At 43.4% G+C, this 20675-nt stretch overlaps 1 protein-coding gene across 1 annotated transcript in view; it reads left to right on the top strand.

The window, feature by feature from the left end:
- The window catches only part of CSMD1 (CUB and Sushi multiple domains 1), a 2205021-nt gene that overhangs the window by 1322639 nt on the left and 861707 nt on the right, over positions 1 to 20675 (top strand). Inside the window, 2 exon segments of the mRNA XM_068281348.1 lie at positions 4355 to 4467; positions 11986 to 12063. Coding sequence (XP_068137449.1) covers positions 4355 to 4467; positions 11986 to 12063 — 191 coding nt within the window.

Below are 20675 nucleotides of genomic sequence, written 5' to 3'. Positions count from 1 at the left end.
ATAATCACAGAACCTTACCTATGTAGTAGTTAGGCTTTGAAGTGCTAATATTAAACATCTGTCAGACCATCAAAAGCATTGCCTAAGCAGCAGCAGACTGTAATTTAAATTTATGTTTTGAAATGTTTCCTTTTAAAACTACCACTATATTGAGCAATGCATGTAGGCAATAAATATGTGTTTACTTAGTTTTCTAAACACACATTGTGATAAAGGACAACAACAGATACATTAGGTACAGTATTTGTAGAGGATGAGGAATATTTCTGAAGCTGAGGGCATACATAACTTGTGAGACCTGCAGGACCTTCAGGTTATTATACTTATGTGTGACTTCACACGAAGATAGCATGTGTGGAAAACAAAATCAAAGGTTCAAGATGGGATGTGGGATGTGGGAAACAAATTCAAAGGTTCAAGACAATATACCTGATGGAGAATATTTTATTGTGTGTGGATTCATGTATAGGTTGTTTTATGAATACTTGACTATAAATTAAATATAAGTAAATAGTTTTAAATAATAATTTTTAACCTCTTGCCGACCGCGCCACACCAATTAGCGTGAATGCGGTGGCAGCCCCAGGACCATTCCACACCGATTGGTGTGAATGGCTTCCCATAGGGATTGCAGGGGAGCGCGTGCGTCGATGCGCATGCATCTCCGCTCTGGTGACGAGCTCCGCTCTGCGTTCAGTCACCCAGCGGCGATTGCCGCTCAGAGACTGTTAGATGGCAAAACCACCGTCTGATAAGTCTGTACAGCTCTGCGATCTAAGGCAGCGCTGTACTGGGGACAGCCGTGTGGAGTGATCCACTGTGATCACAGCTGGTCGCTGTGATAAAAATAAAGAAAAAATAAAGCATTTTATTAAAAAAAAAAGAAGAAAAATATTTATAAAAAAATAAAATAAAATAAACACTGGGGGAGGGATCAGACCAGTTGTACGGCCCTGCAGCGAGGCCTTAAAGCTGCGGTGGCCCAATTAGGTAAAAATGTCCTGGTCACTAGGGGGGTTTAACATCGTGGTCCTTAAGTGGTTAATAAAGATAAAACCAGCTTCTTATATTTTTAATTAATTTGCCAACTAAGCAACTAAGGTTGCTTATAGGTAAAAACAACAAAACAAAACACCAAAATACCTGAAGTCTGACCCTGCAACCACTGAATGGCAATACTGGAAGGAAAAGAGGAACGCCTAAAAATAAGTAAGTGAAGAGTGATGATAATAATAATGTATATTTTCTTACCTAATAAAGAATAAAGCAACTTGTGTTCATTAGAAACATACACAGGCCCTTATTCAGTTCACCTTTTTTTCTCCTAGGTGATGTGGTGAAACCATATTTCAACATTTTTACCTAATTTTGATAGTACCTTTTTACCAACTTTTTCGCACTTTTTCAATTACAGTTTGCTGATTTTTTTTTTTTATAACAGATGTATGAGATGAAGATGAAAAATTATCTCCTAGGAGAAAATATGAATTAAATATGAACCTGTGTATTTATCTGATGAAGCAGACAAAGATCCCCGAAACGGGTTATCTGTTTAGTGTCTTTGTTGTTTTTTTTATACACAAGTTGCTTTCTTGTTTTTGAGGTAGTCAAATGTACATTATTATTGTCACCCTCAACTTATTTTTGAGGGAGCCTTTTGCCTTCCCATATTACTCTGCCCCCCCCCCTCCCCCTTTGTGAGGAGGGTTTGTGCACCTCAAGTTCTTTAATGGTAGTTTTTGGCAACCCTTTTTCTCCAGTCCTTTAAAGAACAACTAAGAGCCTGAGTGAGGACAGGTCTTGTGAGACTTACTCATACACACTTTCATTACCTGGTGCAATGAAAATACTATATAGGGCTCCTGGGGGCTCTGTGTTTCCTTCTGTTTTTTGGAGAGGATCTTCAGGCTTCTCCAGACGTCTCCTTTCACTGAATGGAGAGCCTTTTAGAGTTCAGAACTAGAAGTGTATGACACAGTTGGAAATCTATTGCAGGTCTAACTCAGTACTTTTCTGTGCTATAAGATAGACAAGACAAGACAAATAACATTTATATTGCGCTTCTCTCCTGGCAGACTCAAAGTGTCAGAGTTGCTGCCACTAAGACGCGCTTTATAGGCAGTAGTAGTGTTAGGGAGACTTGCCTAAGGTCCCCTACTGAATAGGTGCTGGCTTACTGAACAGGCAGAGCCAAGATTCAAACCCTGGTCTCCTGTGTCAGAGGCAGAGCCCTTAACCATTACACCATCATCTTAATCTGAATGACATAAAGCAACCTCTTTGAACAGCTAGATAGGTGTAAAAATACATTGTAAAGTTGCAGCACAGGAACACATTCATTCAGGCTGCTTCTCTCCTGTAATTCCCACAAACTGAAAGTCCTCAACCTCACAGCCTCCATGTTCACAGGCTCCTCCCTTTCAAGATTCTTTACACCACTCTGTAAGTTCATTGTACACCTGCTTCCACCTTAAAGGGAATCTGAGGTAAGTAGGAAGAATATTTCCTTTTAAACAATGCAGCGTTCCTGGCTGTCCTGCTGATCATCTGCATTTAATAATTTTAGCCGATGATCCTAAAATCGCATGCAGAACTTTCACTCTGACTGAAGTCTGCCTGATTTAACTGCAGGCTTGTTTCAGGCATGTGATTCAAACACTACTCATGCCAGAAGGATCAGAACTACAAGGCAACTGGTATTGCTTACAAATGAATAAAAAATATTGCAGCCTTCACATCCCTTTGACCTCACGTTTAACAACATTTTAACCCCTTCTTGACCACCTAATGCCGATAGGCATCAGGAAGGTGGCAGCCCCAGGACCACCTAACACTGAAAGGCGTGAAGTCTTGGGACGGGATTTTTACAGGGGATCGTGCGTGCCGATTCTCCATAATCAGACTACCAGCGGCGATCGCTGCTAGCGTACTGTTAGATACTAAAACCACTGTCTATTTACATTGTACAGTACTGCAATCTACTGCAGCACTGTACTAGGGTCATCCGTGTCATCACTAGAGAGGCTCTGTTTGTGATCCCCTCTTATAGGCTGATGCCTAAAAAAATTGCAAAATTTATTTTAAAAAATAAACATCACAACAGCGATCAGAACCCATCAACAAAAAGCTCTGTTAGTGGGCAGAAAAGGGGGGAGGGTTGGTTTGTGTGCTAAGTCAGTGTTCCCCAACCCTGTCCTCAAGGCCCACCAACAGTACTTGTTTTGTGGAAATCCACAGAGAAAGTTAATCAGCTCTGCTGGGACACGGATTACCCCACCTGTGCATGTTTGTGGTTTTCCACAAAACATGTACTATTGGTGGACCTTGAGGATAGGGTTGGGGAACTCTGTGCTAAGTGATATGGCTCTGCAGCAAGCTATTAATGCTGCAGAGCACTAAACTGTAAAAAAATAGCCTGATCATTAGGGGAGTGTATGCCTATTGTCCTGAACTGGTTAAATGAATCCATTATCAGTAGAATTAAGCACTTAAGCATCTATTTAATAGAATCAAGGGAAATAATACACTATAACATTGTACAACATTGATAAACCCATGTGGGGCTAAAGCTTCAAGTACTGAAGGGCTACTGGTATTCTAGCCTTTAATCCACATTGTTTAGATAATGTTTTGCCTCCCAGTAATTGGAATAATTTCTATTGTACTTAGTACATAGTTATGTCCCTCATGCAGCAGTAGAGATGCTCATTCGGGTGTCCGATCGGAATTTGGCATTGCTGATCAGAAATCGAATATCGGAAATTCTGCGGAAATACCACATTACCGCAACTCGATCATTTTATCTCAGTCACCGAACTTGAAAGCATGGGAGAGAACGCAGAGCATTTGGCCAATTAGGGAATGCAAAAAAATGACCAAAAAAAAAACTTTAAAAATCTGAATCTGAAATCAGAAAACAGGAATCGGAAATCCTTGGAGTCGGTAATTGGCATGTGAAATCCGAATTTCTGTGGAATCTGAAACCAGTATTTCCAGCCATCTCTATGCATCAGGCCAGTGTTTATAGGTTATGGCAGGAATGCAATGTAATGTGATAATACACACACCTAACAATCTCTTTGCAGAATTTAGTGTGTAAATCACATTATTGACTGTCACATTGGTGAAACAAGTTTGAGGCCAAAGAGTCCAGCATTAGATTTTCATTTTAGCAGATGTAATATTGTGCAAGAAAAAGTAAGTATTATTTGAACATATAAGAATGATATATACCGTATGGCCTAAAAGGCGCAGTAGCAATTCACTGAAACATGGTTTTCATTGTTAATATGCTTGCTGTATCATACACGACCCTATTATGCCTTTTGAATTAAACTTAACATTTTTTTTTCAGGTTAACTGGGATGAACCTGCCATCTCCAGTCATAAGTAATAAAAATTGGTTGCGTCTCCATTTTGCTTCAGACAGCAATCACAGGAGGAAAGGATTTAATGCCCAATTCCAAGGTACAGAACAATGTTTTTTCTTTAATACAATGTTCACTTTTTCTTTAAAATACATAATTTTCAATGTCTAGTCGCCTGATGTCTTTGTTCAATCGTGAAAAACTCTGTGTTACACTATGTACAAATAATGACTGCTATTTTGAGGAGCTACAATTACAAAAGAGACAGATTTATTAAAACCAGCATGGATAAATTAAAGTAAAAATTGTGTAAAATGACCACAGCAGATGCTCAGAGTGACCCATCCGGACCCCTGATCTTTGCATCAACTCCACATTTCCACCAGCTTTTATCCAATTTGCCTTTTGGATAACATTGCACTAGTACCCTTAATCACATTATCTTCACATATTTCTTGGAGATTAGATACAGATACTCATCTTACCCTCAGTGCATCTATGTTTAAGCTTCACAAGGAACTGCAACTCTTCCTGGTACAAGCTCAAAACTTTAAAGCCATTATAGAATTTAGACATCCTTTTAAATTGGTGAAACAGGAATGAGGTGGCTTTAAATTTTAAAAAGAACACAGAGACAATGGGAGCCCAAATAGCACAATATGTCACAAATGAATGAAAATGATGAAACAGGAGAAGGTGGCACAAAGGGACAACCAACCAAATCAAGTGGGTGGAGAATCACAATCTATGCTGCACTCTGGTGTCCAAGGGATGGCTTATTTGGTTACTCTCTAATAACAATACTGGTACTAACTGTGGTTAGTGTGTGTGTGTGGTGGGGTTGCACAAAAGGGGATGAAGTGCTCAAGGGTATATAAAACTGATAAAACTGAAAGAAGAAGAGGTGGTTTACCTCTATGACCACACAAAGAAAATGCAAGAAAATGTTCTTATTTTGCACTGGCAACACGTTTCATAGGACTATACTCACTTCTTGAAACCAATTAGAATGCTGAGTCACTAACAAGAGCCAAGCAAGGAGGCAATGTTAGGCCATGGGATATGAAGCACTTAAAAAATCCAGTTCAGGTTCCCTAATGTTGTCTAGTTTTCTTTATTTCTGTTCAACTTTAGTAAAAGGTATGCATAAATTCAGTGTGTTACTTTTATGTATCAGCAATTCCACTATTTTGGATCTTTGATTTGTTTCAGTCACCTCCTCCATTTATCGCCAACCCTAACTGATCTCCCTAATCAAATATCAACCCTCTATCTTTACCCATAGCCATAATCTCACTCATACAAGATCCCTTTCCTAGCAGCTGACACTGACCTCATCCCTTATGTTAAATTGTGCTTGCTGCAAATCTCTTACCCTCCACAAAATAAACAAATTCCTTCAACATTAATACTTTTTCAGATCCTGAGCAAGTAAAGTGAACCTCCCTCTACTCTATTCCCCAACACAAATTCTCCTAATCTTGGAGCCTAACCTAAGCCAATATCCATAGCCAATACTCACCTTCTAATGTCTGCCTCAGTTTTAGCTTTCCAAACTTGATGCTAGTCATCAGCATCTGCCAACAATAGTGATATTAGTTTGAATACTTGCTGCTACTTACCTGTTCCAGCCTTTAACAGTGTTATTGGATGTCAAAATTAAGTAACCTATACCAATAAACTTGGTTGTACCAAACTCAAACTTAGTGGAATGGTGTGCCAGAATCACTTAGTTTCTTTGTAAATCAACCCTTATGTGTATTAATGAATGACAACTAGTCAGGAATCTATATGCTTACCCTGACCTCATAGATGCTTAAAAAAAAGACTGCCTGGGGTTTATGCCATACTTTTTTATTTAAATAATCTGTATTATTGTAAATTCAATCCTTAACATATAAAGATAAAAATGTAATGATTTTACATTTTTTTCTTAACTTTGTTATTATTTTTATGTGGAAGTATAATATAGCATACTAAAGTTATTCTGTGGAGTTCTGTACTTCTTTCTTTAAGGATACTCTGGACAAAGAACATTCCCCTAGGGTACTCATTACATGATTCTAATACATTGTTGGCATTTGGGATTTCCCTTAGCGTTCTTTCTGGAAACCATTATGTGTGCTGTTCATAGCTCTTGATGAAATCAGTTTGCAATAGAGCAATTTATTTATATGGAAAAGTCACATTATAGATTGAGAAAGTCTAAATTAGTTGTGACTTTGACAAGGTACTACTATTCATGATCTCAATACACACGATCTAATTCTGTGCTGCAAATGCTTCTTTTGCAAGCATTGCTCTTAGCAGATCTAAAGCTAAAAATAAACCACTTCCTAGCAGTAGTCACTGGAACTCCACTAGTGTCCTAATCAGCTGTTTGACTTATTGCCTTCCACTCTGTAATCTGCTTTCTGTAAAGAGAAAAAAGCACTCCCATAGAAGCTCAGACTGTATAGTTGTAACAAGGTTATTTTAAAAGTTGAGAGAATTCCCTAGGCATGCCTGTTTGTTTAGAGAAGATCATAGAAATATTACCATCTAGAAATAAGGAATGGATTAATGAAAAAGGTTTTAACTGATGGATCTGGCTGAAATATACTTCTGATTATCGCTGCTGTTCTGATTTCAGTTAAATTCAAGTTTGTCATAAAACTTGGTAATTAGATTCAGTTCAGGCAGGAGTAAATTACATCACTATTCAAGGAAAAATAGGTGGGCTCAGTTGGCTATTGGATAATGCTTTAGTCCTCCAATGAGCAGCTGTGGATGAGAAGTAGAAACTGGAAACCATGTTGGTGTTGGCAGGTATTTGGCTGGATGCCTTGATCATCTGGTTTATGCCCACCACCAGGACCAACAAAATAGTCAGTCATGTGATCTAGAAAACATTTATTTTGGCACTGTTATCACTGTTATTGCAGTAATATCAGTACGGTAAATGATGCTTAAAAGAGACCCTTTTTGGGCGGGCTAGGGGCAGGAGAAATTGATTTGTGCTGCTGCAATTGGGTGTGTGTGTGTGTGTGTGGGGGGGGGGGGGGGGGTGTAGTCATTTGTATTATAATTGCAAAGTATTACAACTGAGGAGCTGTATTGTAATGTGTTCTCTTCATCATTACTGCTGCTTTGTAATATCGGTGGAATCTGTTGTACTAGATTATTTGCTAGTGCTTCATACTGCACCAAGCACTGAGCAGCAGTGCTTGCTATTTGCAATATAAAGCCCTATCCAAATTAAAAAAAAGTTCATCACTGTCACGTTTGTCCTATTAATGAGCTTTTTTGGACTAGATTATTTGCAAGTGCATACACAGTAAAATCAAGCATTGAGCAACATTGCAGTTCGTATGCACATTTTAACCCTAACTAACTTTAAGGAGGTTGGAACTGCCAATGGCAATCTCTTTTATCTATTTCCAGGTACAAGAGTAATAATTGTGACATTGTTTCCCCAACAGTTTTGTTTTAAATAGATACATTTATATACTGTGTAAACTGTGTCCATGCTCAGTGCCTGAATACTAGGTGCCATTCAAATGTAAGCACTCTTCTTCTTATGGTTCGCTAATTTTGCCTCCTCCCTTTGCCATGGCATCATTTAGAAATGGACCGAAACTGGACTGCTTACCTCAGGCCCAATAGCGCTGTTAGTGACTGGCAGCATTATTAGGACAGTGGAAAGACTTTCAATTTGAGTCATTTTCTGAATGATGTCTCAGCCATTGCAATGGCAATGTGTCTCTATGAGAAAGGACACAGGGGGGAGTGAGCTTAAAATCGTGCTCACTTCTGAATGGCACCTTCCAGAATATGGATGCTGGGTGTGGACACAGGTAATGTATAAATTCATCTTTATAAAAAAATGTTGGGGGAAACGACACTTGTAGCTAGCAATAGGTACAAAGAGTTCACAACTGGCAGTTCTACCCCCGTATAAACCGTTAATCATCATTGCTTAGTGCTACCAGTGAGGTTCCGTGTATTACATGTGCAACACAACTGTGTCCTACTGTTGTCCCATTAAAAATAAGTTGACACAATATGGTAAACATGCTAGATTAAACTCTAGTGTCCTAACAGTAGCCCCAAATATTGCCTAAAGAACCATGCATAGTTATCCTCACTGTGCCTCCTGGGGCCCATTCCAATGTGCACTATGTGTCATCCCTTCTCTCCCCTCCATAGCAACAGACCTGTAACTAGTCTCTAAAGCCTGGTTCACACATACAAATTTGATTGGGCAATACTTGACAAATTTTACCCCTTTCATGTAGTATGAGAGCTTACTTACACAATCTGTTCATAGTATTCAAAATCTGTTAACTCGTAACTACATGGATGTGGTAAAATTGGGCAGTCACTGGCCAATCAAAATTGGCTTTGTGTACCAGACGTAACTGTTGCCTTTGAAAGACAGAAACCCATATGTGTTTACCAAGCTTAACCTCCTTGCCGGTTATCCTGAGCTGAGCTCGGGGTAACTCGCGCAGGAGGATTGCTCTGGCCCTGCTGGGCCGATTTTCTCATTTTTTTTTTCCTACACGCAGCTAGCACTTTGCTAGCTGCGTGTGGTACACAATCACCGCCGCTACCCGCCGATTTGCTGCTACCCGCCGAGCCGCTCCCCCCCAGACCCCTGCGCAGCCTGGCCAATCAGTGCCAGGCAGCGCTGAGGGGTGGATCGGGATTCCTTTTGACGTCCCGACGTCCATGACGTCAGTGACGTCCTCCCGCCCCATCGCCATGGCGACGGGGCAAGCCTTGCAGGAAATCCCGTTCTGAACGGGATTTCCTGCTTACTCTGATTGCCGGAGGCGATCGGAGTGGGTGGGGGGATGCCGCTGCTCAGCGGCTATCATGTAGCTAGCGCTAGGCTAGCTACATTATTTTAAAAAAAATTAAAAAAGTGCTGCGCTGCCCCCTTGCCGCAATAATTGGAACAGCAAGGGGGTTAAAGCTGATTGAGAACTGTTTGACATTGCAAATAAGTTGTCAGGAAATAAAATGTGATTGAAATGCATACCATAAATGAATAGCTGTGTGAAAATTTAGTGTATGTGACTCGGAAATTAATAAATATGATAAAACTAAATATCAGAGAGTAGATAGGGAAATGGATTCAGAGGGAATGGAGAAGGGTTAGGCAGATTGCATACCAGAATATCAGAGCAGAGAGAGTAAAATGGATTCAAGGGGGACAGATGATGTCCTGGTCAGTTGTGGCAGATCTCATACCAAAAGGTCAGAGCACAGACAGAGTGAAATGGATTTTGAGGGAACAGATGCGGAGCAGGTCAGTTGTGGCAGATTTCATATCAGAAGATTAGAACACAGAGAGCGAGGGTAAAATGGATTCAGGGGAACAGATGACGTGCAAGTTGTTTGTGGCAGATTTCATTCCAGGAGATCAGAGCAGAGACACAGTGAAGTTGATTCAGTGGGAACAGATGATGTGCTGGTCAGTCGTGGCATAATTTATACCATCAGATCAGAACACTGACGGTTTGAAATGGATTCAGAGCGAACAGATGATGTGTGGGTCAGTCTAGGTAGATTTCCTACCTGTGAGAAGCAGGAGAGTATATTACCAGGTTAGCCATCAGTAAAACAATACGTTTTTAATCAGGATACTACCACTTATTGGCTAATCATGTGAGCAAAATGCTCCAAAGGAGTTTATGTCGGAGAAACAGGACAAACTCTACATGAGTATATAAAACCAGCATAGGTTCACTATTAACAGAACAAATAAAACAAAAACAAAACTATATTAATATCCCAGTTCCTACACATTTCTCCCTGTGTGATCTCATTTTAAGTAATCTTCTCATCAGTGTATTAATGGGGGGCTTCAATTCACATAAAGAAAGACTAACAAAAGAGACAAAATGTATACATTGGTTCAAAACTGTAGATGGAGGTTTAAAAAAGGATTTTAATTTCTTGTGTTGGTACGATGGGTTTTTAAATGCCACAATTATTTTTAACCTAAAACAAATATTATATGTACTATGCCTCTAGTTAACTTTTTGAAGTCTGGTTTTAGGGTGTCTCCTCATCACCCTAAGTCTGTGACATGGGATTTTTAAGCAAACAAGTAGTCTTATCTATTTGTCATAAATTAGCGAGCATCCGTGTGAGACCCTCCCCTCCGTGTGAGACCCTCCTGATGTTGTAATTAAGGCATCTAATGACACTTATTTATTTTTGCAAAACAATGTATCTCCTTGTAATGTCCATAAGCGGCCTGTTTTAACATATTGTCAGCATACAGGTATCAAATCTAAAGAAGGCTTATCAGCCAAAAGCTTACGCTTTTTCTTTCAAGTTAGTCAATAAATGGTATTCTTCTGTTTCAAAACTTCTTGCTACTTGTAAAAAGAGATGAAGTATATCAGGGGAAGTTTTCTGGAGATGTATAGTTGGGATGTCAGTTGGGTACATATATCATTCTGGTAAATGTGTCTCTATGACACTTAGAAGGAGAGACTTTTTGACACACCACTTTGTGCACATCTCTGCCTGTGCCTCACATAGGTTTCTAAAACCAAGATTGTAGAAAAAGGGCCTGTGTTGGTGTGCAGCTCTCATTCAGTCAGGTTAAAGATTTGCATTTATCAAGATAAAGCCAGAGACTATGCTGGATGAACGGTATTGTGCTTCATTATTGCGCTTCATTATTGTGCTTTTAACAGGGAAGTCCATATCTGACAGGGAATGGAGCACCTCAGTATAAATTTAATGCAGACGTCCTATGGCCTGGCACCCACTAGTTGTCAAAATGATGATGACACCTTCTGATGTTGCACTTCTCACACAAGGCTACACCTTAAAGGACAACTGTAGCAAGACATATGTGAAGGCTGCCATAATTATTTATTTTTAAACAATACCAGTTGCCTGGCAGCCCTGCTGATCTATTTGGCTGCAGGTAACTGGTATTGTTTAAATGGAAATAAATATAGCAGTCTCCAGTTGTCCCTTAAAGGGATACTGTAGGGGGGTCGGGGGAAAATGAGTTGAACTTACCCGGGGCTTCTAATGGTCCCCCGCAGACATCCTGTGTTGGCGCAGCCACTCACCGATGCTCCGGCCCCGCCTCCAGTTCACTTCTGGAATTTCTGACTTTAAAGTCAGAAAACCACTGCGCCTGCGTTGCCATGTCCTCACTCCCGCTGATGTCACCAGGAGTGTACTGCGCAGACACAGACCACAGACTGCGCTGTGCGCTCTTGGTGACATCAGCGGGATCAAGGACACGGCAACGCAGGCGCAGTGGTTTTCAGACTTTAAAGTCTGAAATTACAGAAGTGAACCGGAGGTGGGGCCGGAGCATCGGTGAGTGGCTGCGCCAACACAGGATGTCTGCGGGGGACCGTTAGAAGCCCCGGGTAAGTTCAACTCATTTTTCCCTGACCCCCCTACAGTATCCCTTTAAGTCCGTTTTTTTTTACGTAAAACTCTTAAGAGTAATTGATTCGATTGATAAAGTAAAACATTGAAAGGAGTTACTGCATATCTCCATCTGACTTATTTAGTTATATTTTGGTTGTTTGTGCACATTGGTTTGTGTATACAAGATCTGCAGTAGGTAATTTATTTTATTTATTTACAGTAAAAAAGGCAATTGAATTGAAATCTCGAGGGGTAAAGATGCTGCCAAGCAAAGAAAGCAATCACAAGAATTCTGTCTGTAAGTAAAGCTATTTTACTATTATTCTATTTGGCTGCCATGGTTTGCTTTTCTATTACTGTTCACAGCACATATGGCGCTCACGTTTGTTTTGTGTACAAAGAATGTCTATTGAATATCAGGAAATAACCATGTTTAAAAATCAGCTTTGCTTATTAAAATGAAAAGAAAAAAGAAATAAAAAAAAAAGACTGTTTACATATTTCCAAGTGAAGATGTCACAAAACCTTATAAGTGAAACTGAGCATAAAATAATTGTATTGTTTGTAATGAAAACTGTAAGTACAATGGTCAGTCCGTTGCTGTAGAAAAAAATGAAAGCTTCTGGGCTTATTTGTTTGTTTGCAAAGCTAAAATTCCAAATAATGGCATCCTCTGACTGAGTAACTATGTATCTGTCATATACGCTGTATCACACAAGTTTGTAAAGGGCATACTTTTCAAAACTAAAACTACATAGATAGTGATATCATAGCAACCTATGCACTCATGTCCACTCACTCATCATTTGGGGCACAGACAGGGGCGTAGCAATTGCTGTAGCAACCATAGCCGTTGCTATGGGGCCCGCCCAAGCCCTACGTCACAGGGGGCCCGCAGCAGGATTCCCCGCCAGGACCTAGAGGGGTTTCAGCATGAGGGGAGAACTTGGTGGCACGTCGGTGGGGAGGGGGGATGGCCCCCCCTCCCTCACCTCGGGCTCTCCGCTCTGCACTCCCCTCCAGCATTAAATAGTTTGTATGCAGGCGGCGTACAGCTGCAGATACATACCTTCCGTGCACTCCAGAGCAGACATTTCTCCGTCTAGTGTCTGACACTACTTCCTGTTTATACAGGAAGTAGCGTCAGAAGCTAGAGAGAGGAACATCCGTGGAGCGCAAGATAGGTATGTATCTGCCACTGCCCGCCGCCTGCATATGCACTCTTTAATGCTGGAGGGGAGCACAGAGGGGAGAGCCCGAAGTGAGGGGGGGGCACGCTGGCTGTCAAGGTAAGGGGCGCCTGTCACTACCTAACTGGGGGTCCCTGTCACTCACTACCTAACCTGGGGGTCCCTGTCACTCACTACCTAACCTCGGGGTCCCTGTCACTCACTACCTAACCTGGGGGGCTCCTGTCACTTCCTAACCTTGGGGGCACCTGTCAATCACTTCCTAACCTGGGGGGCGCCTGTCACTCACTACCTAACATGGGGGGGCGCCTGTCACTCACTACCTAACATGGGGGGGGCGCCTGTCACTCACTACCTAACCTGGGGGGCCCTGTCACTCACTACCTAAACTGTGGGGAGCTCCTGTCACTACCTAACCTGCAGTCACCTGTCACTACCTAACTGGGGGTCGCCTGTCACTACCTAACTGGGGGTCGCCTGTCACTACCTAACTGGGGTCCCTGTCACTACCTAACTTGGGGGGTGCCTGCCACTCACTACCTAACCTGAGTTCACCTGTCACTACCTAACCTGTGGGTCCCTGTCACTCACTACCTGAACTGGGGGGCACCTGTCACTACTTACACTAGGGGGCTCCTGTCACTGCCTGAGCTGGGGGGCTTCTGTCACTGCCTGAACTGGGGGGCTCCTGTCACTACCTGAACTGGGGGGCTCCTGTCACTACCTAAACTGGGGGACTCCTGGCGCTACCTTAACTAGGGGGCACCTGTCACTACCTAAACTATCCAGGCCAGCCAGCCCAGCATCACCACCAGCCAACCAGCCCAGAATCACTGTCAAAGGCCACAGCATCACCACCAGTCAGGCCAGCATTTACTTCAAGCAGCCAAGCACAGCTCAGCATCACCACCAGCCAACCCAGCCACAGCATCACCGCCAACCCAGCCTCAGCATCACCGCCAGCCAACCCGGCCACAACATCACCGCCAACCAGGCCACAGCATCACTGCCAGGCCTTTCAGCCCACACATCATCCCCAATCCAGCCAAAAACAGCATTGCCAGGCACAGCAGCCAGTACAGGAGAATTCAGAAGCCAGGTGAGGGGTGTCTACCATATTAAGGGGGCATTCTGCCTATTTATGTGAAATGCTGTCTATTTATGTGCCTCATAACTGCTGAATTTGTCTTGTTGGGGGCCTCATGATTGCTGAATTTGTCTTGTTGGGGGCCTCACGATTGCTGAATTTGTCATGTTGGGGGCCTCATGATTGCTGAATTTATCTTGATAGGGGCCTCATGATTGCTAAATTTGTCTTGTTGGGGGTCACATGCTAACTGCGAGACTATGGGAAAAGCTGAATCATCATCATATGAGACAACCAAATGAATATATTTTTCAGGAGTAGGATGGATGAAATTGTTTATCTTCACAGTTTATTTTCAACTTGGATTTTCCATAATGTTCATGTATGAGTTAAAACGTTTGTACAGTATTTAGTTTAAATTGCTGTTGCCACAAGGGGGCCCAGTGATTTCTAGTTATACCCCTGACTACTACCTAAACTGGGGACACCTATAGACTTTACTACTTATACTGTACTTAGAGGGGTGTGGGAATGTTGGGGTTAAGGGTCCTGGAGGAATGTTTGGGTGGGAGGTCCAAGGTCCGTGGGGTTGGAAGGTGGTGGTGGGGGGCCCATAAAATTTTTTTGCTGTGGGGCCCAGTCATTTCTAGCTACGCCCCTGGGCACAGAGTCAAATATTAGGATTGATTTACTAAGGTTTGACAAACATAAAAAGTAAACCGGGAAGCATATTTGAGACTGCATATCTGGACTCAATTATAATAGAACAGTAGGCTGAAATTCAGCTTGGATGGTACTGAACTAACCAGCCTTCTTCTACCAAACTGCAAACAATTTAGTAATGTTCCCCATCTCAAAGGCATTCCATCTTGGTGTCATCGTTGATCCTTTGCTCCATTTATCCAAAACATCTATTGGACTTCCACGTGTGCATCATCTCAAAAATACACTTCTTCCTATCCCCTGAGACCACCAAACTCATTTTATTTGCAATAATTATCTCACCTTGACTGTAAAAGTCTCTTTTACTAACTAAACTCTTGCATATAAAGTCTATCCTGAGCACCGCAGCTAACCTTTATCCTCTCCTGAGGAAAATCTTCTCTACATTGGCTTCTGCACCTCAGAATCAAATTCAAGCTTCTATCTTTTGCTATGAATGACTTAATTGTTTCTGCCCCCCCTCCCCTCCCCCATCTATCTGTCAACTTACACTCACCAGTATACTCACCAGTTTCAGGATCCACCACAGGTCTCTCAGGACATGGTCGACTTCTGGGAATGGCGTGGAAGCCATCCCCTACCTGCAGCTGTGCACCTCCTTAAAATGGTTCTAGCTGATGCGGGGGAGGGATTATGGCACTGGTGCAAAGGCCAATGTATTTAAACCCTGGCCCACGATGCTCAGTGCTGTTACATCAGTAACAGCAGCAGCCTGTCCTCACACTGCTAATGACTTAAATCACCTGTCAGCCCAGTCAGCTCAGACCTGCCATCCAGTCCTGTCAGTTCTGGCAATCCAGTCTTTAGTCAGTTCCGTCAGCCCAGTCAGCTCAGTTGTGTTAGTTCTGTCATCTAGTCCTGTCAGTCCTGTCAATCTAGTCTTCAGTCAGCCCGGTCAGCTCAGTCCTGTCAGCCTGGTCAGGTCAATCATCAGTCAGTCCTGCCAATCCTGTCAGTCCAGTCATCAGCCAGTCCTCTCAATCTTATCCATCCTGCAAGTCCAGTTATCAGCCAGTCTTGTCATCAGTTAGTCCTGCCACCTGTCAGTCCAATTCATTCCTGTCAGTCCCATCTCCAGCCAGTCCTGTCATCAATCTGGCCTGTACTCCTAATTCATCCTTCTTCCCTTACTTCAGGGTTCACCCCTCTTGTTCTTCACATAATTGGTGGGGCAGCCCTGGGGGTCATGACCTGGTGAGTACCATGCAGCAAAGTAGTTTGTTGCTCGCTAGGGGAGATGGCCCATCATCCCTTATGGGGTACATTGGTGAAGACCCATGCTCACTTAGATCCCACTCCCTAGGAGTTTCCCACACCAATCACTGGTGTTGAGATCAACTGGACCTTGACATTACCTAAACACACCCCTAACTGCCCATTCTACTTCTATAGTTGCATGCCTGATAGTGAGTTCCTCTCAAATTAGCTCTTCTAACACGTGCCTACACTAGGAGTGTTCTCATATTAGGCCTATTCCGCCCTTTAACACATTTAAACTCAACTCGCCTACTGTATTCAAAATTCACTAATATATTGTCCTCCACCCCTAAGCATCACTAATTAGTTACAGGCAGCTTCATACTGCCTACCTCTTGTATGCTATGTAGAGTTGTCGCAAACCTCCGATTTTGGTTCGTGAACCTCGAACTCGAACACGCAAAAAAAGTTTGCGGACATGCGAACTTTAAAACCGCCATAGACTGCAATGGGCAGGCGAACTTTCAAAACCACAAACACTAATTGTGACCACTAAAGTGATGGAAAAGATGTTTCAAGGGGTCTAACACCTGTAGGGGGGCATGGAGGAGTGGGATACATGCCAAAAGTCCCGGTGAAAAATCCGGATTTTATGCACAGAAGGGTTTAAGGGCAGAAATCACTTTTAATGCTAAATCTTGCATGTGTATACATCAATCAGGTTGTGTATTTAGTGTACTGCTTCACATTGACAGACTAAACTCACTGTGTAACGCACCGTAAACAGCTGTTTGTGTAGTGACGGCCATGCTGGACTGGTGCGCACCATTGCGAGAGTGCAGGCGATGGTGGTTTTCAAGCCCATATGGTTGGGCTGAGGTAGCTCAATGACAGAACAACAGTGACTGAGTGTCCAGCTGATCGAATTTGCTCTGTCCACAATGAAGCAACGACCTTATTATCTTCTTGGGTCAGGTGTGCCCCCCAACCCCAACACACTCATTTAGCCGGTCATTGCTTTGTTGTGATACGCAAGCCCCTCCACCGCGGCAAGGTAACGATCATGAAGGGGAATTGACACATGTACATGCCTTTTGTTTTTGCAGCTGCAGTGCAGCCAGAAAAATTAGGCAGGCATGTACACGCACTAGAAAAATTATTAAAGCGCCCGCTGCTAGCAGTGGCATTACAAATTCAGGAATCCACCTGGAGTCCTGGACCCTGTTGGTGGTGGCGGAGAAGGCAGTCAAGCGGACTGCAGGCAGAGATGCTATGTGGGGACCGACTTAGTCTTGGGGCAGGCAGTCACACGGTGTGCAGGCAAAGATGCTGTGTGTCGGGACTGTCTTCAGGCAGGTCTTACCATGCTTTGCAGACCAGGCATCCGTGCTCAGATGGACCCTTGACCCAACACTGTGTGCCAGAGATGCCACCACTTGCCTTTCAACATCACGGTACAGTTTGGGTATCGCCTTTTTTGAGAAATAATTGCGTGATGGTATCTTACACTGTGGTGTGTGGCTTTGTTTTTGTGTGCTGCTTTTCCTCAGGTGGTCATTCTACTGCAGTTTGTGCTTTGTAATCATGTGCCTTCATAAAGTTGTCCTTACGCGGGTCTTTCCACGGCTCAATTTTTGGTGGCAGAGAGTACAGATGGCATTGTTCTCATCTGAGGCAGACACACAAAAAATGTCCACACCGCTGAGCCCTGGGATGATGGCACTTTGGTGATGGCTGCCGACAGAGTGTTAAGTGGGATGCCAGAATCAGAGCAGGAGGAGGAAGATATGTCACGCTTCAGTGCGGAAACTGAGGAAGATGAGGTGTGCTGTGTTAAATAGTCAACTACGTCCTGACAATATTGGGGGTTGATGGCACATGCCTTCTTCTGAACACTGTACTTTGGTCGAGGGCCGCTCGAAATCATGACAGCGTGACCTTGAACAGACCTGCCAGGTGGCCTGCCTCTGGCTCTGCCTCTTGTTTTGTCCATATTGGGGGGGATGAAGTGAAAGGTATGCACTGACTTGACTAATATGATGTGCGGTCACACAGGTGCAGTGAAAAGGTTGCAGTGACTGCTGATACAACAATGTGTGGTTACACAGGTGCAGTGAACAGGTCATCAAATTTGCTGGTACAACAATGTGTGGTTACACAGGTACAGTGAAAAGGTTGCAGTGACTGCTGGTACTACAATGTGCGGTTGCACAGGTGCAGTGAACAGGTATGCAGTGACTGCTGGTACAACAATGTGCAGTCACACAGGTGCAGTAAAAGGTATGCAGTGACTGCTGGTATAAAATACAATGTGCAGTCACAGGTGTAGTTACAAGTATTGTGCAAATTTGGACAGAGGCGCCAGGCAGGTTAAAATGATCTAAAAACAACTAAAAAGGAGGAGTACAGGTGGACTTACCTCCTGAAATGATTGACAATCGAGATGTAACGATTGGTGTCAGCAACCAGAGAGAGAATCTGATTCTTGGCGATCTGCAGTATCCCCAAGAATACAGATATACCTGATTATTGGGGATCTGCAGAATCGCCAATAATCAAATATGACTAACCTCTAGACACCTGAGTGTGTAAGTGTTTTGGTGCAACAGTAACCTTTGGACCACCGGGGTAGCAGGTGGTCCAATAAGTAGAAAAGACTCTACTGCAGTCAAGGACACCTGGAGAGGGAGTCCCTGACTGATAAGGAGCAGTGTCCCCTCTGAAGAGCAGGGGACCCCTGCGGAAAGGCTAGACACCCTGCGGAGGGTGACAGCCAGAAGGACAGACAAGCCGGGTCGGCAACAGAGTATCAGATATGCAAAGTACCAAATCAGAGATCAGAAGAATAGTCAGGAAAGCTACAGGTCATAACAGATATCAGAACAAGGCCTAGTCTGAGGTGTGAGGTCCGTGATCTCAACACCCTGGAACTATGCTAGAGAATAACACAGATGGTATACAGTATTCCTAGTCTGGGGTGTGAGGGCCGTGATCTCAACACCCTGGAACTATGCTAGAGAATAACACAGATGATATACAGTATTCCTAGTCTGGGGTGTGAGGGCCGTGATCTCAACACCCTGGAACTATGCTAGAGAATATCACAGATGATATACAGTATTCCTAGTCTGGGGTGTGAGGGCCGTGATCGCAACACCCTGGAACTATGCTAGAGAATAACACAGATGATATACAATATTCCTAGTCTGGGGTGTGAGGGCCGTGATCTTAACACCCTGGAACTATGCTAGAGATTAACACAGATGATATACAGTAACTGGCTAAGTGTGGATTCCCAGGTCCTCCTGGTTCCACCACACTGAAAGATCTGACTAAGGTCTGAGTGCTAACACATAAGCATTCACAACGCCAGACAACCAGCAACTGAACAGCAAGAGATATATATAGTAAAGCACCCCACAGCGCCGCCCAGCTCCCATCAATCAGGCATGGTCGGAAAATTCCGCGGAATTTTTAATTCCGTGATTCCGGCCGGAATTAGACTAATTCCGATTCCGGCTGTGAAACCGGAATTCCTATACCTCTCAAACGGAATTCCGTGGAAATTTTATGTAGCACACTACATTCTAAAGCTGGCCTAGCATAAACCATACTACCATTATGATCAATTTGATAGAAAAAGTAGCATGATTAAGGATTTGTACTTTTTGAAAAGCATGCTTATATACCATAGCTGGGATTTGAACCCAGGATACAGTGTGTAGTAGGTAGCTGTCTTACCCTCTAGACCAGTGCTGTCCAACTTCATGGGCATGGAGGGCCATTTTTTTTTCAGACCCCATGGTGGAGGGCCGAAGGTTCTTGCTAGAGCCGCTGCCCCCCCCCCCCCCCCCCCCCGGAAAAAATGCAATTAAAGGATAATTAGATTGGCAGCACTTTTCACAAAATGCAATTTAAAATAATGGTGAAGTTGTGTGGCGCGCATAGCCCGCCAGAAAACACGAGGGTTCCATTGAGCGGCGCGCCGAAAAATGGGTGTGGCCATGGACCAGAATGCGGGTGTGGCCACGGGTGGAGACAAATTTACATGAACTTAGCAATGTGGGACATTAGATTAGGATAGTGGTGGTGAACCTTTTGGAGGCCGAGTGTCCAAACTGCAACCCAAAAGTCACTTATCGCAAAGTGGCAACAGCAATTTAAACTACATACAAACGTTTTAACTCATACATGAACATTATGGAAAATCCAAGTTGAAAATAAACTGTGAAGATAAACAATTTCATCCATCCTACTCCTGAAAAATGTGGGGTTTTTTTTAGAACCTCCCAGTTTTATTTTCCTTTTTAAAAAGCTAAAAAAGTAGGTTTAACCACCCTGGCGTTCTATTAAGATCGCCAGGGCAGCTGCATGAGGGTTTTTTTTAAATAAAAAAAAAAATATTTCATGCAGCCAACTGAAAGTTGGCTGCATGAAAGCCCACTAGATGGCGCTCCGGAGGCGTTCTTCTGATCGCCTCCGGCGCCCGGAATAAACAAGGAAGGCCGCAATGAGCGGCCTTCCTTGTTTTGCTTAGATCGTCGCCATAGCGACGAGCGGAGTGACGTCATGGACGTCAGCCGACGTCCTGACGTCTGCCGCCTCCGATCCAGCCCTTAGCGCTGGCCGGAACTATTTGTTCCGGCTGCGCAGGGCTCAGGCGGCTGGGGGGACCCTCTTTCGCCGCTGCTCGCGGCGGATCGCCGCAGAGCG

This window comes from Hyperolius riggenbachi, chromosome 4, assembly GCF_040937935.1.
Source record: "Hyperolius riggenbachi isolate aHypRig1 chromosome 4, aHypRig1.pri, whole genome shotgun sequence".
Classification (NCBI taxonomy): domain Eukaryota; kingdom Metazoa; phylum Chordata; class Amphibia; order Anura; family Hyperoliidae; genus Hyperolius; species Hyperolius riggenbachi.
Note: the sequence above shows the minus strand (reverse complement) of the source record. Positions and strands in the feature narration are given on the sequence as shown.